The 24,458-nt window shown below is 40.4% G+C and overlaps 1 protein-coding gene across 2 annotated transcripts in view; it reads right to left on the bottom strand.

Moving 5' to 3' along the window:
* Positions 1-11,550: 11,550 nt before the first annotated feature.
* MASTL (microtubule associated serine/threonine kinase like) overlaps positions 11,551-24,458 on the bottom strand; it is a 38,456-nt gene continuing 25,548 nt past the window's right edge. The window contains exons 8-12 of one of the 2 annotated variants that reach the window (XM_064591925.1): positions 23,126-24,271; positions 21,321-21,459; positions 15,351-15,464; positions 15,167-15,268; positions 11,551-12,528 (exon numbers count right to left, since the gene is read on the bottom strand). In XM_064591925.1, coding sequence (XP_064447995.1) covers positions 12,371-12,528; positions 15,167-15,268; positions 15,351-15,464; positions 21,321-21,459; positions 23,126-24,271 — 1,659 coding nt within the window. In that variant the 3' untranslated portion in view covers positions 11,551-12,370. Of the gene's footprint in view, positions 12,529-15,166; positions 15,269-15,350; positions 15,465-21,320; positions 21,463-23,125; positions 24,272-24,458 lie in introns of both variants that reach the window. The other variant, XM_064591924.1, reaches the window with a different exon arrangement.

Genomic DNA, 24,458 nt, shown 5'->3' with positions numbered 1-24,458 from the left:
CTGGACTATCTAGGTTAGGATTGTGTGCAGTTATGGGAAAATCACTTAAAACTTGTGTTTCAGTTTCCTTGTGTATAAAATTTGGATAATAATGTCATAGGGTTAATACATGTAGTATACAGAGAATAGTGCTCAGGATCCAGTAAGTACTTAGTAACTGATAGCTATTGTGATGGCAATATCATTTTGATTATTTCACTATCAGTCCTTTTACAGAAGTAGGACTCGAAGACATAAAATCCAATTCCCTTTCACAGGTTTTGAAAGTGCTATAAAAAAGATAGATACTGGAAATGACAGTGCAAGGGTACAGACTTTTATTTATTTATTATTTTTTAAACAAGAGCCAGTCTCCTCCACTTATCCTCTGGATATTAGCCCTTTCCTCAAGGATTTTTACCATATTTTTCTTCCCTGGAAGCAACTACTTTCATCACTTTTGGTTGATTTCTGGGGGGATACTTACCTCCAAGGTCCTAAATAATATGTTTGAACTGCTATTCTTTGATCCTTGTGTTAGGAATTGTTTACTTCCCACTGCCGCAATTGAAGATCTCATTCTTTTTCCTTCCTTTACATTCATTGCTCACGTGTATCCTTTTCATTTCCCCACCTTTGAAATACTGCTTGTCAAAACTGAAGGGTTGAAGATTTTATGCTACCTGGAAGCTAGCAGGTTTGCCTGGCACAGTTTTATGGATGCTAGTAGAACGAAGGAGGGTTTATTTTTTTTTAAAGATTTTATTTATTTATTAGAGAGAAAGCACAAGAGGGGGGAGTGGGAGAGGGAGAAGCAGACTCCCCGCTGAGCGGGGAGCCGGATGTGGGACTCGATCCCGGGACTCCGGGATCATGACCTGAGCTGAAGGCAGTCACTTAACCAACTGAGCCACCCAGGCGCCCCGAAGGAGGGTTTATTATACATAGCAATATGAGCAGCGAGAATATTGGCATTTTGGTACTGGTGCTCCCAGCCCCAAGCCCCACAGGGTGACACAGGAGGCCATATGGGCACCTGCACATGCAGTGGGGGTGCCTTACAGGAGAGGAGCCCTGACTTTAGGGAAAGCGAATCTTTTATAACGGGTAGTAAGCGGGCCTGAACTTTACTCTGGATGAAGACCTTATCTTTATTATATTAGTAACTCTCCTGCATTTACTGCAAAAGGAGATAACAAATCTCTGTCTTCCAAGGCTGTTCACCATACAAACATCCTTGAAAATACAGTACAGAATAAAGGGCAGTCAGTGCCTTATTCACAGGACATGAGAAATACAAGAGCCACGGAGAATTTTTGTATTCTCACACATTTGTATTACAATACATTTGTATTATAATTATAGTTAGATAGGTATTTAGGGTTCACATTATTAGGACCATGTACACATTATTCACAGGTGAGCAAATTATTAAACTATGATCATTTTCCCTTTCTTGCACAGCTTTTTGTTATTGCTGGAGTTAATAGTCTTATTTTTATTTTAAGTGGGTTCCATGCGCAACGTGGGACTTGAACTCACCACCCTCAGATCAAGAGTCACATACTCTACTGACTGAGCCAGCCAGGCGCCCCAGTAGTCTTAGTGTTTCATTTGTTTAGTTTTCTTTATACTTATCAATAATTCAATCCCCAATTCTTCCCCAGTTGTCTAAATAACCTTCAGGTACTGTACTCTATCAATTTAATGTGTATCCTATCAATTTCGTAGAGCTGAAAGGCTGCGCCCTATGCCCAGCGTACAGCTCTTATCCCGCCTAACACTTGACCATCACCTTTGAGGGGTCATTTTACCTCTCTCCTCTGTTGGATAGTTGGCTTCCCCTCTTCCATGTATTCTCTTGGTTTACCATTCCATTTTGATGGAGGATGATTTCCAGTATCTTCCTGAGAAAAGGTTCACAAGAGGTAAATATTTTGAAACTCTCTATGTGTGAAAATGTCTTTATTCTTCTGTTTCTGAAGTTTGAAGACGTGGCTTGGTTGCCTTTTTTAAAGATTTTATTTATTTGACAGAGAGAGAGCACAAGTAGGCAGAGTAGCAGGCAGAGGGAGGGGGAGAAGCAGGCTCTCCGCCGAGCAGGGAGCCCGATGCGGGGCTCGATCCCAGGACCCTGGGATCATGACCTGAGCCGAAGGCAGACGCTTAACCGACTGAGCCACCCAGGCGCCCCTGCTCGGTTGCCTTTTTGTTTGCAGTTTTAACGGTTAAGAAGCTTGAAGACATGTCAGATGCTTCCTTTTTTCCTCCACTCTCACACCACTACTACGCTCACAACGCTCTGACACGAGCTGGGTGTCCTACAGTTTAACTCAATTCTGACTTGTTCTACCTGGAGGTTGTGTCGGATCCCACAGGGTAAGGACTCAGTCGCACAAGACTGCCCTCCCGCTCCCCCTTCAGATGCCAGTCCCAAGTCCAAGTTGTCACTTGTGCTTCTGAGCACTCGGCCATAAACTGGAGGTTCCTGTAACCACCTCCTCGCGTTTGATTAATTTGCTAGCACAGCGCACAGAACTCAGGAAAACAGTTTACTGCTTACCAGTTTATTATGAAAGGATGTGGTAAATATAGAGATGGAAGAGATGCATAGAGGAAGGAGTGTGGGAAGGAGTACAGACATTCCACGCCCTCTCTAGACACACTGCTCTTCCAGCAACCTCCACATGTTCGATCCAGAAGCCTTCTGAATCCTGTACTTTTGGGATTTTTATGGAGGCCTCACCACATAGCCATGATTGATTATTAACTCCATTTCCGGCCCCTCTTCCCTCTCTGGAGAATGGGGGTGGGGCTAAAAAGTCCAAGCTTCTAGTCATGGCATAGTCTTTCTGGCAACCAGTCCCCATCCAGGAGTCATCAGAACAAAAGACACTCCTGTCACCCAGGAAATTCCAAGGAATTTAGTAGCAAAAACGGGTTAAAGACCAGATACGAGAACAAACTGCTCTTATCACTTAGGAAATTACAAGGATTTTAAGAGCTCTGTGCCAGGAACCAGGGACAGAAGTCAACATATATATTTTCTATTATCTTACACCATCTTATTTCTTCCTCTTTGGATGCTAATAGGGTCTTCTGCCCCAGTGTCTGAAATTTCACTGTTATAAATTAGTATATATAGGAAAGATACTTGCTACAATGATGTTATGTAACCAATGACCTCAAAGCTCAATGGTCTACAAGCCTTTTTCCCTTACTCATGGGTCTCTGTGTAGGCTGTGCCCACTCCGGGGTCGGTTAGGTTTGTCAGAGCGAGGCTTTGGTTTGAGTTCAGTTCTGTTCCATGTGCCTCCTCTTCCTACCTGGACCAGCATGTGTAATGTCTTCTAAGCTTCCATCGACCAAAGCAAGTCATATGGCCATGCCCAATTTGGGAGGAAATTTATTCCAACCGCTCTAGTGAGAACCCTGCACTGTTACATGAGGAAGGGTGTGGAGTGGGTTGGAAACAATAATACAATCTGCCTCAGTACTGTTCTTTCTTCATGCTGGGCGTTTGGCTCTCCCAATCTGCAAATTTATGTCCTTCAGTGCTGAACATGTTCTTGATCGATTTCCTTAATAATTTCTTTTCCATTTCTCTGTTCATTCTGTCTGGAGCTCCTATTATTTGGATATTGAACCACTAAAATAAACAGTACTTGAAATTTATCTTTTCTTTCCTATTCTGTATCTTTGTCTTTTTACTGTTTCTGGAAGATTTCTTCAACTTTGAACTTTTCTATTTAGTTTTTATTTCTACTATCATATTTTTTTAATACTTTAAAATTTTTCAGAGTATTCTTTTTTTTTTTTAAGGATTTTATTTATTTATTTGACAGAGAGAGACAGCTAGAGAGGGAACACAAGCAGGGGGAGTGGGAGAGGGAGAAGCAGGCTTCCCACCGAGCAGGGAGCCCGATGTGGGGCTCGATCCCAGGACCCTGGGATCATGGCCCGAGCCGAAGGCAGACGCTTAACGACTGAGCCACCCAGGCGCCCCAGGAGTATTTTCTTTATACTATACTGTATGCAATATCCTTTAAAATCTCTCTGGGGATACTAATGATAATACTTTTGAAGTTTTCTCTGTGTGTGTAGACTCTGTTGCCCTCATTACTTTTTCTCCAAATTGTTTTGGTCTATATATTTAAAAAGACTTTCCTCAGGTATCCAGTAATCTTGGTTGTTTGCTCATATTTGTGAGTAAGAGACTAAAAAGCTGATTGGAGGCTCTCAGTGGGGCTTAGATACACTAGGCTTCACTGAAGGGCTTTCTGTATAAGCCATTTAAAATTGGGGAACATCCATGTCACATCTTTGGATTTCTTTTTTTTTTTTTTTTTTAAGTAAGCTCTATATCTTAAGTGGGGTTCGAACTCATGACCTGGAAGATCAAGAATCACATGCTCTGCTGACTGAGCCAGCCAGGTGCCCCATCTTTGGATATTTTTAAAGATCTCTTGAGCTGGTTAAATTCCTGAGAACACTCTACTAATCTCTTGCCTAGAGGGTTAGATCCTTTCTATCTACATTCTGGAAGTTGACTGAGGGTTGGGGTTAGAGGGCTGGGGGTCTTTTTTTTTTTTTAAGATTTTATTTATTTATTTGTCAGCGAGAGAGAGAGCACAAGCAGGGGGAGCAGCAGAGGGAGAAGCAGGCTTCCTGTCGACCAGGGAGCCCGATGTGGGGCTTGATCCCAGGACCCTGGGATCATGACCTGAGCTGAAGGCAGACGCTCAATGACTGAGCCATCCAGGCATCCCATGGGCTGGGGCATCTTGGCATTTGGTGTACGTGTTCGTTTAAAGCCCATTTTAGTGCTATTATTGTATTAGACAGAGACCCAACAGAAATGGCAAATTCATTTGGATATGTTGAGGGCAGTATAACAAAGAGCCTATTTATACAGGAATGGGCAGGGCATAAGGAAACCACAAGGAATAGTTTAGTACTATATCAGTTTGCTAGGGCTGCCACAACAAAGTACTGTAGACCTGGTGGCTAAAACAACCTAGTAGTAAAGCAAATTTATTTTCTCACAGTCTGGAGTCTACAAGTCCAAGATCAGCATATTGACAGGGTTGATTTCTTTTGAGGTCGCTCTCCTTGGCTTATAGATGCCCATCTTTCCCCTGCAACTTCACACAATCTAACCTCTGTATCTGTGTCCTACTCTAGTTTTCTTTTTCTAAAGATTTTATTTATTTATTCAACAGAGAGAGCAAGAGAGTACAAGCAGGGGGAACGGGAGAGGGAGAAACAGGCATCCCGCTGAGCAGGGAGCCTGATGCAGGGCTCAAGCCCAGGACCCCACGATCACGAGCCGAAGGCAGACGCCCAACCATCTGAGCCACCCAGGCGCCCCCTACTCTACTTTTCTTATAAGGACGCAGTCATTATATGAGTTATATGAGGCCACCCTAATGGCCTCATTTAACTTAACTACCTCTTTAAAGACTCTATCTCCAAATACACTTACAGTCTGAGGTCCTGAAGGTTAGGTCTTCAACATACGAATTTTGGGATGACACAGTTCAGATCGTAACAAGTACCTTCGGAGGTAATAACAGTAGGTCTCCAGTGATAAGGGGAAGGAGCATTATCAGATGCCACAGACAGATTGGTACTGTGGAGACAATTACTTTACAAGAGCTGAAAACTGGTCGAGAGGCAACGAGCCTACCTGGACCTACAGGGAAGAAAGCGTGGGAATCAATCTTCCAACCTCAGTCTCTTCCTTCCCTTGGATCTCCTGGTGATACTCCCCAGTAGCCAAATCTAACTGGAAGCCAGAGTATAGGGGCGTCTGTTGATGTAGTCAACACTAGTCATCTTCCCAGGACACACAGCAGGCTGGAAAAGGGTGGAAGGGGATCTGGAGGGGCAAATGAAAGACCTACAGCACCGTCAGTACCCCTGCTTTCGTGTGTGCTTGGTATCCTCTCTGTTTGCCTATAAAGAGGAAAAACCTACACTATTTGGCAAGAGGAACGGAAGCATATTCAGAAAGGTGTGTGCAGTTGGGGAGGGGATCTAGGATTCTGCTTCTGATATGGAATTCAAGGAATTATTTTAACCACTCCTTTTGACCCTTACTTTGGGATGTTTCTGGTACCTACGCCTGACTGAACCTATTTGAGGACTTTTGTAGTGTAAATTGGATTTACTTTTGGCTATCTCCAAGACCCGCTGAGGATTTTGTTTCCTAAGTTTTTACTACTCACCCATTTATTTTTAAAAATTTTTTATTTAAATTCCTGTTAGCTAACATACAGTGTAATACTAGTTTCTGGTGCACAATGTAGTGATTCAACATTTTGGTACATCACCTGGTGCTCATCACAGCAAGTGCACTCCTTAATCTCCATCACCTATTTCACCCATCCCCCACCCACCTCCTTTCTGCTAATCATCTGTGTGTTCTCTATAGTTAAGAGTCTGTTTCTTGGTCTCTTCATCTCCCTTTCCCCTTTGCTTGTTTGTTTTGTTTCTTAAATTCCACATATGAGTGAAATCATATGGTATTTGTCTTTGACTGAGTTATTTCGCTTAGCATAATACTCTCCAGTTCTATCCACATCATTGCAGATGCCAAAATCTCATTCTTTTTTATGGCTGAGTCATGTTCCTCTCTCTCTCTCTCTCTCTCTCTCTCTATATATATATATATAAATCTAAATGAAATGTAAGTAACATGCCTGTTAGAATTAAAAGCAACAGGGGGTGCCTGGGTGGCTCAGTCAGTTGGGTGTCTGCCTTTGGCTCAAGTCATGATCCCTACCTGGGATCGAGCCCCTCATCTGGCTCCCTGCTCAGCGAGGGGTCTGCGCCCTCTCTCTCCTTGCTGCTCCCCCTGCTTGTACTCTCTCTCTCTGTCTCAAATAAATAAAATCTTTTAAAAATAAAAATAAAATATAAAGAATTGAAAGCAACAATCATAAGGATACCCACTGGGCTTGAGAAAAGAATAAAAGACATCAGTGTGATTCTTACTGTAGAGAAAAGTTAAAAAAGAATCAGAGATGAAGAGTGCCATAAACGAGATTAGAAACATCATTCTAGAAGGCTGGGTAATGGTCCTCTCTCATATATATATATATATATATATATAGAGAGAGAGAGAGAGAGAGAGAGAGAGGAATATCACATCTTTCTTCATTCATCAATCAGTGGACACTTGGGCTGTTTTCATAATTTGGTTATTGTAAATAATGCTGCCATAAACATAGGGGTGCGATAGCCCTTTGAATTAGTATTTTTGTATTCTTTGGGTAAATACCTAATAGTGCAATTGCTGAATCATAGGATAGTTCTATTTTTAACGTTTTGAGGAACCTTTATACTGTTCTTCAGAGTGGTTGTACCAGATTGCATTCCCACCAACAGTGTAAGAGGGTTCCCCTTTCTCCACATCCTCACCAACACCTGTTGTTTTTTGTGTTGTTGATTTTAGCCATTCTGGCAGGTGTGAGATGGTATCTCATTGTAGTTTTGATTTGTATTTCCCTGATGATGAGTGATGTTGAGCATCTTTTTATGTCTGTTGGCCATCTGGATGTCTTCTTTGGAAAAATGTCTATTCAGGTCTTCTGCCCATTTTTAATGTGGATTATTTGTTTTTTGGGTATTCAGTTGTATCAGTTCTTTATATATTTTGAATACTAACCCTTTATTGGATATGTCATTTGCAAATATCTTTTCCCATTTGGTAGGTTGCCTTTTAGTTTTGTTGATTGGTTTCTTCACTGTGCAGATTTTATTTTGATGTAGTCCCATTAGTTTATTATTGTTTTTGTTTCCCTTGCCTTTGGAGACATATCTGGAAAGAGGAAAGGGGATACTGCTTGTGTTCTCTTCTAGGATTTGTATAGTTTCAGGTCTCACAGTTAGGTCTTTATTCCATTTTGAATTCATTTTTGTCTATGGTGTAAGAAAGTGGTCCAGTTTCATTCTTTTGCATGGTGCTGTCCAGATTTCCCAACACCATTTATTGAAGAGGCTTTTTCCCACTGGATATACTTTCCTGCCTTGTTAGAGATTGACCATATAGTTGTGGGTTCATTTTTGTGTTTTCTCTTCTGTTCCATTGATCTATGTGTCTATTTTTGTGCCAGTACCAGTACATATTTTGATTGTAATATAACTTGAAGTCCAGAATTGTGATGCCTCCCACTTTATTTTTCCTTTTCAACATTGCTTTGGCTATTTGGGGTCTTTTGTAGTACCATACAAATTTTAAGATTGTTTGTTTTAGCTCAGTGAAAAATGCTTTTAATATTTTGATAGGGATTGTATAAATGTGTAGATTGCTTTGGGTAGTGTAGACATTTTATCAATATTTGTTCTTCCAATCCATGAACATGGAATGTCTTTCCATTTCTTTGTGTCATCTTCAATTTAATCAGTGTTTTATCATTTTCAGCGTACAGGTCTTTCACCTCTTTGGTTAGGTTTATTACTAGGTATCTTATTGTCTTTGGTGCAATTATAAATGAGATTGATTTCTTAATTTTTCTTTCTGTTGCTTCGTTATTGGTGTATAGAAATCACCTGGGTGGCTCAGTCAGTTAAGCGTCTGCCTTCAGCTCAGGTCATGATCCCGGGGTCCTGGGATTGAGCCCCATGTCTGGCTCCCTGCTCAGCGGGGAGCCTGCTTTTCCCTCTCCCTCTGCCACTGCCCCTGCTTGTGCTCTCTCTCAAATAAATAAAATCTTAAAAAAAAAAAAAATTCATTTTTATTGCTTTTATATTTCCTGCCTTTATACTGTCATTTTTGGTCTCTCCTTTCCAATCAAAAAGTACCCTTTAATATTTCTTGCATGGCTGTTTTAGTGGCCACAAACTCCTTTAGTTTTTGTTTGTCTGGAAACTATCTCTCATTGTATTCTGAATGATAGCCTTGCTGGATAGAGTATTCTTGGCTGCAGATTTTTTCCATTCAGCACTTGGAATATATCACACCACTCCCTTCTGGCTTGCCAAGTTTTTGTTGAAAAACCTCTTGTTAGCTTTATGGGTTTTTCCTTGTAAGTTAATGACTTTTTTTGTTGCTTTTAAGATTTTTTTGCTAATTACAATATTTCTTGGTGTGGGCCTCCTTTTGTTGATTTTGATGGGAGTTCTCTTTGCCTCCTAGATCTGGATGTCTGTTTCCTTCTCCAGATTAAGGAATTTTTCAGCTATTATTTCTTCAAATATATTTTCTGCCCCCTTTTCTCTTTTTCTTCTGGGGATCCTATAATGCAAATATTATTACATTTGGTGGAGTCACTGAGTTCCCCAACTCTATTCTCATTTGCATGATTCTTTTTTGTTCAGCTTCATTGCTTTCCACTGCTTTGTCTTCTAGGTCATTAATTCATTCCTCTGCTTCTTCCAGCCTTCTAGAACGATGTTTTTTTTTTTTTAAAGATTTATTTATTTGAGAGAGAGAATGAGACAGAGAGCATGAGAGAGGGGAGGGTCAGAGGGAGAAGCAGACTCCCTGCTGAGCAGGGAGACCGATGCGGGACTCGATCCCGGGACTCCAGGATTATGACCTGAGCCGAAGGCAGTCACGTAACCAACTGAGCCACCCAGGCGCCCCTGGAACGATGTTTCTAATCTCATTTATGGCACTCTTCATCTCTGATTCTTTTTTAACTTTTCTCTACAGTAAGGATCACACTGATGTCTTTTATTATTTTCTCAAGCCCAGTGGATATCCTTATGATTGTTGCTTTTTTATTTTTATTTTTAAAGATTTTATTTATTTATTTATTTGAGAGAGAGAGAGAGAAACAGCATGAGAGAGGAGAGGGTCAGAGGGAGAAACAGGCTCCCCGCTGAGCCGGGAGCCCGATGTGGGACTCGATACCAGGACTCCGGGACCATGACCTGAGCCAAAGGCAGTTGTTTAACCAACTGAGCCACCCAGGCACCCGTTTATTTTTATTTTTAAAAGATTTTATTTGGGCGCCTGGGTGGCTCAGTCGTTGGGCATCTGCCTTCGGCTCAGGTCATGATCCCAGGGTCCTGGGATCGAGCCCCACATTGGGCTCCCTACTCGGCGGGGGCCTGCTTCTCCCTCTCCCACTCCCCCTGCTTGTGTTCCCTCTCTCGCTGTGTCTCTGTCAAATAAATAAATAAAATCTTTAAAAAAAAATTAAAGATTTTATTTATTTGAGACAGAGAGAGTACAAGCAGGGGGAGCAGCAAGGAGAGAGAGGGAGTAGACTCCTCGCTGAGCAGGGAGCCGGATGAGGGGCTTGATCCCAGGTAGGGATCATGACTTGAGCCAAAGGCAGACACCCAACTGACTGAGCCACCCAGGCACCCCCTGTTGCTTTTAATTCTAACAGGCATATTACTTACATTTCATTTAGATCTTTGGCTGTGGCCTTACCTTGTTTTCATTTGGGGTAAATTCCTCTGACTTCTCATTTTGTCTAAGTCGCTGCCTTCTTGTCTATGTTCCAATTATGTTTTGTGCTCCTGACAGTAATGCCCACAGCCTGGTGCTTCAGTGAGTGCCTCCGGTGTGTGTTGTGTGCATTCTGCTGTTGTGTTCTGACTGCTCTGTCCTTGAGGCCAGTCATCTGCAAAGGCTCTTTGCCTGTGTTTGGTACCTGGCTTGAATGTGGTGAGTTTTAACTAGGTGTGCTTTGGTCTGCTTGTGACACGAGTCCCGTCACCACCTCCACTGGAACTGAGGCCCTGCAAAACTCTCTGGTTGGGAGATGTGGTATGGGCTGGGCTTTGTGCTGGTCTTCTGGGGGAAGGTCCCCCCACAGTGGGACTGAGGCAAGCCTAACTGAGAAGGGTGGTTCCACTGTAGTGCAGGGGAATGGTGCTTGGTGTAAGCAAGTTAGGTAGCCAATATTGGTGCCACAGTGCTTCCTACAGGTGGCTCCGTTTATGCTGAGGGGTAGGGGAGGGAAATAGCACTAGCTGGTACCTCTGTCCCTGGAGAGATGTCTCCATGAACTCTGCCTCTCAGGGGCAGCTCCAAGAGGGAGTAATCTCCCCACCATGTGCCCCAGCACTCTAGATCGCCTTTCCAAGCTGTCTGCCTTCTCTCTAGGAGCAGCATAGTGCCTATGGGCTCTATCCCAATCAATCCTGTTGAACTTTAAACTCCAGGCTTTAAGTCCTCCTAGTTGCAAGAACTCATGAAATTCAGCCCCTCTTGTTTTCTGAGCCAGGTGGCTATGGGGAAACGTCCTTGTGCAATCCAGTGTGCTCCTCTCTCTCGCCCTTTTCTGTGACCATAGCTCCTTCCCCTCCACAACAACCAGGATCCATTTTCTCTCCTAAACCATGTCTCCATACTTCCTACCTTCTTCGATGTGGCTTCTTCTCTCCCTTTAGTTGTAGAGTTTGTTCTGTTAGTCCTCAGGTCTATTTCTGGGGTATTTAGGATGATTTCATTGTTATGTACTTCTGTTCATGGGACAAGGCAAGACTAGGGTCCTCCTACTTTGTCACCATCTTCCTTTATCTCTGACTACTCACCCATCTATTTACCACTGGGTAACAAATTATTATAGGGAAGTTGAATCTTAGTGTGTATATATATTTAATAGAAGGATGTTGACAGATAATATACTTGAAGTGTTACATTTATTAAGCAAAAATAAGTTATTATTTATTTTTAAGGATCAGGTTGTTTCTTGTAATGTTGCACATGTTTTAAACAAATTCTTTTAAGATGTAAACCATCATGTTTTATTAAAATTGAATAAGCCATTAAAATTGCTACAGCATATCACACCTAAGCTCTCCAGTACAATGTTAAGCAAATATGTATTGTAGAGAAAGCACCAGAAGTAGTCAAGGAAGCAAGACTGTTTCAAAGTAAGGTTAGCTAAAGCCTCTCTCCTTTTTATTCCTCATTCCCTAAAGGAGTTACACTACTGAGTGAAGGAATTTCCCAGCTGCAGTTTTGAGGCCACAAGTGCAAGCTTAAATGATTGCTCTCGAGACTTCAGCTTTTGCAGGCAATTATGTCCAAATAAATTACAATAAAACCGTATGATTTTGTTATTTTAACATCAAACTGAATGGTGGACTGAAATCAACACGTGAAAGAAATTTAGGCTCAAAGCTTGTTCCTCTTCTAACAGAGTAGTGTCATTCTAGTTTTATTGATGCATGAATTTTCATAAAGTGCGGTAACAAAATAAAGTGAAAGAAGTTTTGAAGATCTATATACAACTCTGAAATTAAGATAAGTTACTGTGTTCTTGAGAGAATTTTAACTTTGTGGAAGCTGTAACATACATTAAAAACTCATTGATCCAAGTAACATAATGATTCTTTTTCCCCCTTAGATCAATCTCTTATGAAGGAGTATATAATTATGATAGCTTATAAGCCAAGATTAGATTAAAAGGAAATTTATGTGCTATAGACTAAATCCAGATACAGTCAGGTGCTGAGCATTATTTCTGGCTTCAAAATAGGATGTATCTGTTTCGTCATCTGGTTGGGGTATGAAAGGCATAGTTTGATGCTGCAGATTTCCCCAGTCCACATCACTGAAGAGAGGATGACGTTTCAGCTCTTAGGAAAAATATAAAACAAAATAGAGCATTATAACACTGTTACCTAAGTAAGTACTGTTTTACAGGAAGTAAGGGAAGATCTCAGATATATTTTGCCCTGTTTTGCTTCACACATATGTGTTTAATGTCTGTCTCTCTGGGCAACCATGTACTTCATAATGGCACACATTATGTCATTTTGTATAACAGTTGACATATGACAGGTGCTTGGCCTGTATTCATCAAATGAGTGAATGAATGGTTTTCCTTAACAGAAGCCTATATTATCTCATGCCTCCATCTTCTCACACAATCCCTGACTTGATGGGACAAGAGCTTGGCCTGCTTCCTGCTCCCAGACACAGCTTCCACACCACTGATCTTCATGATTAATGCTTCACTTCTCATTCCAAGTCCTTGCTACCTGTTTCTTTCTCTGCAATCCTTATCACCACCTATTACCTTAGGTAACTCTGGTAAAAACATCATCCTCCACTACCTTAATTTCTTTCCTATGCCCCATCCTTATCCTTCATGGTGATTTCAACACATACACTGATGACATTTGTGACATATTCTCTTCATGGTTCTTTGACTTCTTTGATTTCATTGATTGTATCTTGACTACATGCCCTTTTAGCAGCATGAATATATCTGGAGTCTTTATTGCTTCACTTACAAGATCTCAACTTTGCTCATCTCTTTAACTACATTTGCAGTACCTGCCTTCTTTCCTAATTCCTTCTACCTACTAAAATGAAAACATGTGGGATGCCTGGGTGGCTCAGTCAGTTAAGCATCTGCCTTCAGCTCAGCTCATGACCCCAGGGGCCTGGGATCGAGTCCCGCATCAGGCTCCCTGCTCAGCGGGGAGTCTGCTTCTCCCTCTGCTGCTCCCCCTGTTTGTGCTGTCTCTCTCTCTATCTGACAAATAAATAAATAAAATATTTAAACAAAAAAATAAATAAAATAAAACGAAAACATGTTCTTTTGATCACACTGTGATATTTAGTTGCTAGACACAACCTCCCCTATCCTCAACCCTTCACTTTATAAGACAAATATAAAGACGTTGGCAAAAAAATTAGGTGACAATCAAGGCATTAAGCAGTTCAAAAAACCAGCAACCAAATTTAAGGCAAATATTGGGAGAAGACTACACAGACAGGAAAGAATTATGTGTCTATATTGGGAGTGATGGCTTGGGAAGTCAGTATATCTACAAGCTGGTTTTCCCCTAAACTAAAAGACTGGTAGGAAAACAATAAAATAGCAAAAAGAATCTGTCTCTTAATTGTTCAAAATAAATGTCTGAGCATGGATTAGAGTTACTTATAGCAGTAACTCTTAAACTGGTATCTGGCTGTGATGTGACGCTTTATGACTCTCTCATCATAACTATTTATTTAAACTGAACTCACAAAAGAATTCTAAGCCAGTTTAAGATTAACTCTACAAACAGTTGTTGCAACAACTGTTTTTAACTGAAGACCTCTCCTGTCATCTGCTTCACTATGTAAACTGTTCATTAAACAAACGAACAAAAATCTGAGGTCATTGGTGAGAATGGTGTTCTATCTCTGTTTATTTTGTCCTTTGGGAAGCAAAATTACCCCAGTTGAGAACTCCTAAAGTAATTTTTAAAGCTGGGCTTTCAAATGTCTGCACCCTCACTTTACATAGGATTTTCCTCAAATCCCACTTTTCACAGAGGTCTTCCTGACCACTCCAGCTAGAAAATCTCTTGTCAAACTTTGTATCCACTCACTTGCTTTATCTTTCTTCTCAGTACTCACTGCTAGATGCATTGTTATGGCTGTATCTCATTACCTGTGTCTTTCCCCTAGAGAGTAAGTTGTACAGCACATGGATTTTAGTCTGGTTCGTCCCTAGGATACCTCCAGCACCCATTGCCTGGCACCTAGAAGTCACTCTATAGGATTTGTTAAATAAGGAAATAAATTGTTGATCTTATTAGAGGGAATATCTAGAAGCTGACACAAGTGACATATTACTGAAGTTCATTTTTCTCAATACCTTAGACCACATGGAAATGCATTTGGGGACATAACTGCTTCTTTGTCTCTATGTATACTTTGTTAGAAAAGGGATTTTAAGGCAGTTGACATTAAACCTAATTTGAATCTAAATTAAAGTTAATGAGTTTTCTAGTTTCAAAATTGGAGTTTAATATACCCCTGCACTGGAAAAAACCATTGAATGGATCACAAAGATACCAGATTTGTCTTATTTGAGACACCTGATACATTTGTCAGTCAACAGTGGTATCAGAAATGAAGCAGTAAGAAATTATAGAAGAGAGTTTTGATAAAAAAAAAAAATTTCCTGTATTGGTTGATGAGTAACTTTATTAGGCTTTGAAAAAACCCAAGACACTGACAAGATAAGATTGCTTTAAGGTACCTGTTTGAGATTAATAAAATTCAGAGAGTGAGTATCCCAACCTGATGCACTGAATTTTAATGCAGAATAAGGACAAATATATCAATGCATATCTAGCAGGCAAAAATAAACTGAAGAAATTTTTAACCAATTTAGCAGTCAGATTATCTACAGTATTGTCCTAGAACTTAGTATCATTATTACCATTCATCTTAAACAAATCAAGCTAGGAGTTTATTAACACAAAACCTTACCTTTCATACCAGCTCTCTTTGCATTATCAATAGTTAAAAGTATCTCTACTGCATTTTGAGCATTATCAGATAACTTTTCTTCACCTTCAGGCCAAGGGATATCTACAAATACAAATAGCTTGTTAATCATTGTTCAAATAATACACAGAGATAAATGCATCTGTCTTAATAGAAAAAGAATCACCTCTTTTCAGAATATTTTGGAATACTTGTTGTGGTGTTTCATCATTGAAAGGAGGAATTCCTGCTAGAAACTCAAACAAGCAAACTCCAAGTGCCCACCAGTCTACTGCAGGACCTGGAATTTAAAAGGGAGTAGTTGAACTTGCAAGCATTTTGTGCAAATGTTTCATCAACTAAAACGTTAATACATGGATATTTGGGCACAGTCAAGGCATTCATTTCCTAAGGCTTTCTTCTAGTTCCATAAGGTACAAAAACCCAGATTATCTTCATTTCAGTAACATGGCAATTATTTTCCTTCTATTCTCCAAGAAGTTTAGATTAGCAATTAACACAGCTAGTCAAAGAAAAGTTAAAGCTATCTTTCTTTTGTCACTCACTAAAAACCTCTCATATTCTGGATATTTACTTGTTCTAAATCCTAAAACACTATGAAGAAATACATTTAACCTACAGATTACTCTCTAAAATAGAGTGCTTGTCAATTTCAAATGGGGGAGGGAAACAATAACATTTAGATGGTTTTGTACTCCACTTGCTCACATGGGTATGAGATGAAATAGCAACATTTATACTAATTGGAGGACAGCCTGGTTAACAAAGGAAAGCCTTACAGGGTTTTAATGTCCTCTTACTCCTTTTAAAAACAGAGAAGGACAAATTAGTTTAATAAAAAATATTCACTTAAACTCTGGCTTGAGAGGTAAGTCTTTTTTTTTTTTTTTAAAGATTTTATTTATTTATTTGACAGAGAGAGACACAGCGAGAGAGGAAACACAAGCAGGGGGAGTGGGAGAGGGAGAAGCAGGCTCCCCACTGAGCAGGGAGCCTGATGCAGGGCTTGATCCCAGAACGCTGGGATCATGACCTGAGCTGAAGGCAGACGCTTAACGACTGAGCAATCCAGGAGCCCCAGGAGGTAAGTCTTAATAAATACGTAAAACTGATTTCTAAAGATCTTTACTGGAAGCATCATCTATATACAAAGATGTTTCAAACAATTATTTTAAACATGACCTTATAATCTGGTTTATAGTTTTGTTAGTGCTACGAAAAAATATTTCTGAAGCAAAGGTTAATTTTAGTCAAAAATGATTAACTTCACTATAAATTTAAAATAGGAATTCTAGTCTAGTACTAAATGTGCTTGAAAATTACTCTTTAAAATCAATTTCATGGGACGCCTGGGTGGCTCAATCAGTTAAATGTCTGCTTTTGGCTCAGGTCATGACCCCAGAGTCCTGGGATTGAGCCCCATGTCGGGCTCCCTGCTCAGTAGGGACTCTGTTTCTCCCTCTCCTGTTTCCCCTCTCCCCTGCTCGTGCTCTCTTTCTCGCTTGCTTGCTCTCTCTCAAGTGAATAAAAAAAACTAATAAAAAAACTGCTATAAAATCAATTTCACAAAATTCATTATTGTGGTTAAGCAACTGCCACCATTCCATTTTAAAACAAGTAGGAAAGCACTGTAGAATCTGCCATTAGGAAAATAATCGCATGCATTTAGAGTGCCTCTTCATTGCAAGCCACATAATCCCATCTTCCGTAAGGAACAAAGAATGTAAACAGTCTATAGACTTCTATTTCTATAATAATCACTATTAAAAAAACATACAAACCACTTTGGTTAGTAGACCTTTTAAGCAGCACTGAGAAAGAATAGATAGTATAACCAAATAACAGAAAAGTAGGAGAGAAGTCAGGAAAAAATATGTATCTTCATTATTTTACTTAGGTTAGAAACTAGAACCCTTTTCCCAGCTCAGCCAAAATGTACTCCTGTCAAAAACTGACATGATTTCTCCATGGATATGTCACACATACCCATATATTTGAGTCAAAGTCTAATAAGATCACACATGATGATAAATTGTAGCAATTATAATACATACCATTAGCCAGAGAAATAGAACAAACTTGTTTCACACTATTGGTTTTCTAATATGAAACCCCCATCTGTAATTTGTACACTGATACTGTTAGGTCTTTCTGTTTTCTAATAATAATGGAATTAAATGGGTAGGAAAATTCAAGCTCTTTTGTCGGTGCTAATTTTAATATTTTTTATTAAGCCTATTTTCTGGGTTGCAATAAAAAGGCTGTATCTTCACTCTTTGCCACATTTAAAAGTTATTTTAAAAATGCTACATGCCTACATTTGTTTTCATAGAGAACATTCTATTCTCCCTGGATGTCCTCCTGTTCAGAAGATAGAATACAGTTCATTTTGTATTTCCTAAGTAAGATGAAAGGGAAAATACTTTTTTATGCAATGTGATCTAGTTATACTTTGACCAGTTTAATTTGCTTTGCCATATTACTTTATAGAGAAGCTCACTCACCAGAAGTCAGAAATCCTGCATGTAAGAAAAGAGTAGTTAGGTACATTGTATTAAAATCATGAGTTCATCCGCACAGCATTCACCAAACTAGATCCTAAATATTATGCCAGACACAAGGGACACAAAGATAAATAAGAGAGCTTTTTCCAAGGAGAAATCAACCTACTCCAGGCAAGACAAAACAGATAATTTTGACACAATGTTAAGAAAAATGAAATAAAAATATGCACAAGAAGCTATGGGAAACTCTGGCCAGAGTTCCTAAGTAATTGGTAGAGGGGGGGAGACCATGGAGGGCTCAGAGAAGTCTTAGCTGTTCTCAGCATGATGTTTAGAAACAGAGAGGTCAATACAAGAAACAAAGTTGCTACAGAGACTGCCCTTGAGGCCTGGGATTTGGGGAAAGAGGTATAAAGCAGTGATTTTTCTTTTTAAATTATAAATTGCTTTGTATTGGGGCCCTGGATGGCTCAGTCGGTTAAGTGTCTGACTCCTGATCTCAGCTCAGGTCTTGATCTCAAAATTGTGAGTTCAAGCCCTGCACTGGGCTCCACGCTGGGTGTGGAGCCTACTTTAAAAAAAAAAATTGCTTTGTATTTGTTATTTTAAGAACTGTGTATCAAATATTTTATAGAAAATGAAAATCTTAAAATAAATCACTAGATAGCTGAGGTAACTAGATGTCCCATTAAAATAGTGGCAAGATCCTAAAAAGCAAATGTTTGTATGTGAAGCTTACTTTTATACTGTATCCTAAGTAGAGAAAACATATATTATAGGAAATGAGCTGACAAACCTGTAACTTAGCAACATGGACACTGTACAAAAATCAGTTAGGTGCCCAGAGGAACTTAGTTGCTTTGGCTAATAAGGGGGAATTCGTATATGTGCTGCCGAAGTGAGCACTAATAAGGGGGAATTCGAAATGTGTTTCAACACTGTAGATTATTAACAGTGTTAGTGAGTGCTACCAAGGAATCCTCCTGGAGTGCCAGGTAGAAGGGGAACCTAGACTCGCGTCTTAAGAAATTTTCTTAAGCTTTTGCAGTGGAGATAAATATAATAAGGTAAAATGACATAAGCTTTAAACAGTTTCTAATAAAGCGACAGAGATGGGGGGGCCTGAGTGGCTCAGTCGGTTAAGCCTCTGCCTTCAGCTCAGGTCGTGATCCCAGGGTCCTGGGATTGAGCCCCGCATCGGGCTCCCTGCTCAGTGGGGAGCCTGCTTCTCCCTCTCCTTCTGCCCCTGCTTGTGCTCTTTCTCTCTCTCAAATAAATAAATAAAATCTTAAAAAAAAAAAAAGTGACAGAGACGTGAACAACTACTTCTTCATAGTTGGCCAATGGATGCTTTGTGAAAGAGGTAACATTTGAACTGATAATGAGATGAGAAGAAATTTGATTGGAAGAGGATTGGGTTCTGGCTTTTTTCAACTAAGGCAAAATACTTGTGCAAAATAAGGAAAACCTGAAAATAATGTGTCTAAGAAGTGGAATGGGAACATAAGACCTATAATGAGATTCTTTGAGTCCGCCAGTGCCTCGATTGTAGACTACCCAGACTCCAAACTGTGTGTGCCAAACACATTTTTGTTCTTTATAAAAGAAAGAGAGATTCCTTGAGAGACGAGGCTAGTATAAGAGCTTAGAGCCTCCGATGCCATGATCAGTAATCTGGATTTTATTCTGCAGGTAGGAAGGTGCCAATGTGGTTTTTAAGGGGAGAAGTAGAATGACGGACCACTTTATGTCTTAAGAGGGAAAATGTGGTGGCAATGATTATAGACAATAGGATGAAGTTGATGTCCCAGGAAGAGAGCTAGTAAATTAATGAAAGGGAAAGAGGAGGTTCTTATAGAAGATAGTGGCAGAGATTAAAAGGTGAGAAGAAATTCTGCAGGGACAGAATTGACTGGATTTAAATGCCTGAATGCAGGGACAATGTCTGTGTCATCACGCAGATGGCAGGATTGAGAGAGGGAACAGAGGAAGAGCAAGCTGGACACGTCCTGTATTGACACACAGCACTTGAATCCCCAATGCAATGCTGCGTAGGTACTTTGGCCATGTGTATGCTGCCTAGAGAAAGTCAGGATTAGAGACAGATATTTGGTAAGCATCGACAAGGATGTGACTGCTGAAGTCATGGGAGAGATGAGATTAACAGGAAGCAGGGGTAGGGAAAAAAGGGAAACGGCAGGATCATGAAGAATCTTTATATATTGAAGAGCTAAGGAGTTAGCAACAGAGGTAAGACGAAGGAGACTGTGAAGAGGCTGGTAGATCTGACAAGAACGACATCATTGATGACTGTTAATAAAAAAGTGCCAGTTACAGGCACCTGGCTGGCTCTGTCAGTAGAGTGTACGACTCTTGATCTCAGGGTTGTGAGTTCGAGCCCCATGTTGGGTGTAGAGATTACTTACAAATAGAAATTAAAAAAAAAAAAGTGTCAGTTAAATGGTAGGGATAAAAATCAGATTGCCAGAGCAAAAATAATCAGCCAAAGGAAAGAGGCAACCTTTGAGAAGGTGGGTGGTGGGGAAAGACAGGGGTGGAAGCTTATTTGCAGGCTAAGGAGAAAAGGCAGCATAGAAATAAAAATAGAAGGGATGTGTGTGTGTGGGTGGGGGTGAAGATGAGACAGCTGATTACCAAAGGAGCCCTAAGAATAGGGAAGTAACTGACAAGATCAAGAAGGTGATCACATTATGGACTGAATTATGTCTCCCTGAAAAGACATGTTCAAGTCTTAACCCTGAGGTCCTCTGAGTATGCCATCTGCAAATATGGTCCTTGCAGAGGTCACCCTGGAGTAGGGTGGGCCCCTAATCCAGTATGACTGGTGTCCTTATAAAACACAGCCACGTGACCATGGAGACAGGGAGAATACCACATGCTGGTTTGAGTGAGGGCCCTGCAAGCCACGGGTTGCAGGCAAACCACCAGAAGCTGGAAGGGGCAAGGTCGTTCCCCTACACCTTTCAGAGGGAGCATGGTCCTGTCCACGCCTAGATTCCAGACTTCCAGCTTCCAGAACTGTCAGACAATAAATTCCTGTTGTTTGGAACCATCCAGTGTGTGGCATTTGATTATAGAAGCCCTAGGAAACCAATACAGTTCATTTCAGAAGGCAGGAAGGGAAAATTCTTCAGAGAGAGGAAGGGGAAAAAAGACGCTAAGTAAAAATGTCCCCCTGGTCTTCCTCTGTTGCATCCCGAAGATGGCTCCTCTCTGGCTTGACCCTTGTGGTGAGGGTCTTCTAAGTTTCTGAGGGCAAGCTCTAACCAGGAGTGCGCTGCTACAGACTGAACAGAAGTTTTGGCTCAACTCTGCATTCCTGAGCCAAAGCTGGAACAGACCTGAGGAGACTTTCTGAACTAAGATGACAGAGCGGGTGGGTGGTAGGACTTGCCTGGGTCCCGGAGACTGAATGGGAAGGCAAAGATCAAATGGCTGCATGTCTTCTTTTACCGTAAGAAATGCCATATTTACAAGAAAAGAGTGTCACATGAGTTCCTTTTCTCTTACTCTAGGCAATTCAAATACCAAAGAAATTTAGAACAATTTTACCTCAAAAGAAAATGTAGTGCTAGAGAACACTTCAGAAACTCAAGACATGGAAGCCTTACCATGGGCTCTGCCCAATAACAGCTCAGGTGCGAGGTAGTCCGGGGTCCCAAGAATCCGCCCATCATCCACGGGGGCTGCCCCTCTCCTCACTCTCTTTGGAGTTCGGTATGGAGTTCCTGATTTGACCTGATTTGGGGTCTGCTAATTTAAAAAGAGTTTATAATAAATACCTTCATTTCTTTCTTTTCAAGATTTTATTTATTTATTTGACAGAGAGGGAGAGAGCCAGCACAAGCAGGGGGAGGGGCAGAGGGAGAAGCAGGTTCCCCGCTGAACAGGGAGCCTGATGTGGGGCTCGATCCCAGGACCCTGGGATCATGACCTGAGCCGAAGGCAGACACCTACCTAACCAACTGAGCCACCCAGGCGCCCCATATCTTCATTCCTTTTACAGTGAACAGAAATGCTAAAACAAAAGCAAAGCTAGGCTGCTGGGCATACAAGACATACTCAAATCCTTGATCAGTTTTGAAAATGGACTCATTACCAACTATAATTTTTTTTTTAAAAGATTTTATTTATTTATTTATTTATTTATTTGAGAGAGAGAGAATGAGAGAGAGAGCACATGAGAGGGGGGAGGGTCAGAGGGAGAAGCAGACTCCCTGCCGAGCAGGGAGCCCGATGCAGGACTTGATCCAGGGACTCCGGGATCATGACCTGAGCCGAAGGCAGTTGCCCAACCAACTGAGCCACCAACTATAATTTTGAACAGTCCTGATATCTGGTGAAATTAAATAGCTTAGATAAGACCAATTATTTCAATAAGATCGAGATATGCAAGAAAGAATGAAGAAATCCGCAAGAAAAATTTCTTTCTTGGTAGAATGGATTAATACAAACTTAAGAATGGTCACTGAGGGATGTTGTGGCTGACAAATGATTGAATTATTGGGACAACACATCAGCTGGAACAAAATATAAATAACTTTTTGTGCTAATTGGTATGTAAGTTTTAAAGATACTTTGTGGTCTTACAAGGACTCTGTGAGACCAGTGGGAGAGGTGTCAGCATATTCTAAGAGAGGTAAGAAGCTGAGGCTCTGAGGAAAACAGACTTCTAAGTCACTCAGTAAGTTCTGAATAGAAAACTCCAAGTCTTGTGACCCTAATTCAGAGTTTGTACTTTCAATTTTATGTCATGTCTCCAAAAAAAGAAAAAAAAAAAGAAACTTTGGGTTTGTTAAGATAAAGGTTTAGAAAATAAAAATAACATAAGATTTGAAATATATATTTTCCAACTATTTTCTATAAAGAAAAGAGATAATCTAGGAAGGTCCTTAAAAGGGAGTCAGATAGAGTGAACTTTAATATTGTATCTTAGAGTTGCTGTCGTCAAGTGAAAATATGTGACTGTAAATATGTAAACATGTGATTGAAAATATGTGAAAGTATAGGGGCGCCTGGGTGGCTCAGTTAGTTAAGTGGCTGCCTTTGGCTCAGGTCATGATCCTGGGGTCCTGGGATCGAGCCCAGCATTGGGCTCTCTGCTCAGTGGGGAGTCTGCTCCTCCCACTCCCTCTGCCCCTCCCCGCTGCTCGTGCATGCATGCGCTCTCTCAAATAAATAAAATCTTAAAAAAAGAAAGAAAATATGTGAAAGGCTAGAAGCAAATGAAGAAGTGCTATAGTTAATAATAATAAATTGCTACCAGGTTTACCTTTTGGTATCAAAACCTCCAACAATCTATAGATTCCCAAGCAGCAGAACAGAAAATCTCAGTCTAGGTGAGAGGCAAGTATCTGGCTTTCATAGTTTATGGCTATAAAATCTAACGACAAAGTGTCAAAAAGTGAGAACATACCTGATATGGCATATAGGATGTTCCTTTTTGATTAGGGGTTATAGCCATGGGATATGAACCACTATAAACACAGGAAATATCCATTCCATCTAAAGAGGTAATGCTCATTTCGGATGGTTCTGAGTTTTTGGACGCATTGATAGGACTGTTAAAACTTCGAAAAGCTACAGCATTTCTTTTAGATAAGGTTAATGTTTTCAACACCTCCGAAGACGGAGCTAACATTTTTTGGCTACTGCCTTGGACAGCAGGATTCTCATCACCTTTCGGCAAGGTATTTTCCTGCCAGCTGGGTGATACGGTAAGTAGGTCTTCAATGTTTGATTCTTCAAAAGAGGATTCTTTGATGCTTTTATCTGGATCTAAGGACTGCCTTTCTAATGAACTTTCCATGATAGAAATTCCGGGAAAAGATGAATCGGAGTCTATACAAATACTTTTAGAAGCTCTCTCATCGTCGGAACATAGAAAACTAGAACTTAGGAGGTCCTTCTTGTTATTCTTGTCACAATCCTCATCCAGTTCACACAGAAGGTTTTTTGCTATCATCGGGGTAGGTGATTTTTCTGGGGTGTGTGGTTTATCAATGAAAGAATTGACCATGTTCTCCTTATCAGCACAGTCACTTTGCTGACCACATACAGATAGCTTCAGGTCTTGGACTTCAGTTGTTAAGCCTGTCCTTTGATTTATATAACCATCGCTCATTTCATTTCTAGACTTCTGCTCTATACAGTTTTTTTTATTCTGTATGATGTTCTGCCAAGGACTAGAGTCAACTAACTCAAAATTTCTTTTAAAACCTCTTTTTCCGAGGTGCTCTTCAGTCCTATCACCAGAATCCACAGTCCACTCCTCTGACTGGTGAAAACCAGACTGTGCTGTGTCAGTGGCCACATGAATATTATTTATATCCAGTTCTTTTGCTTCCCAAGAAACTTCCCCGGGGAAGCATTTTTTAGCCAGGTTTACACAAGAGCTTCCAGTCTCAGGAATGGTACTGCTGTTATGAATGGGAGAAAGCACTAACTCAAGATCCTTTTTATTGAAATCTTTGGTTTCAATGGAATTGGTAGATTTTGTACATGAAGGCTTTTCTATTATATTCCAACTCATCACTGTAGAGCCCAGTGCATCATCACTTTCCTGAGAGGGAGGAAAAAACACTTTTTTAGTTATATAAAACTGAGATTCTTGAACCTTTTAAAACCTCTCTTGACTTAGGTGGGATAAATGACTCCATAAACTACTACGCTACCTATTCCCACTTTCCATTGGAACAAAAGAGCAATGATAACAGAGAATTAAAGAGCAATATAAACAATTAAAGCAT

Source organism: Mirounga angustirostris, unplaced genomic scaffold (assembly GCF_029215605.1).
Source record: "Mirounga angustirostris isolate CCGP_5_RB_7025 unplaced genomic scaffold, mMirAng1.0.hap1 SCAF_5, whole genome shotgun sequence".
Classification (NCBI taxonomy): Eukaryota; Metazoa; Chordata; class Mammalia; order Carnivora; family Phocidae; genus Mirounga; species Mirounga angustirostris.
The sequence above is the reverse complement of the archived record's forward strand: the minus strand, read 5'-3'. Positions and strand labels throughout refer to the sequence as shown.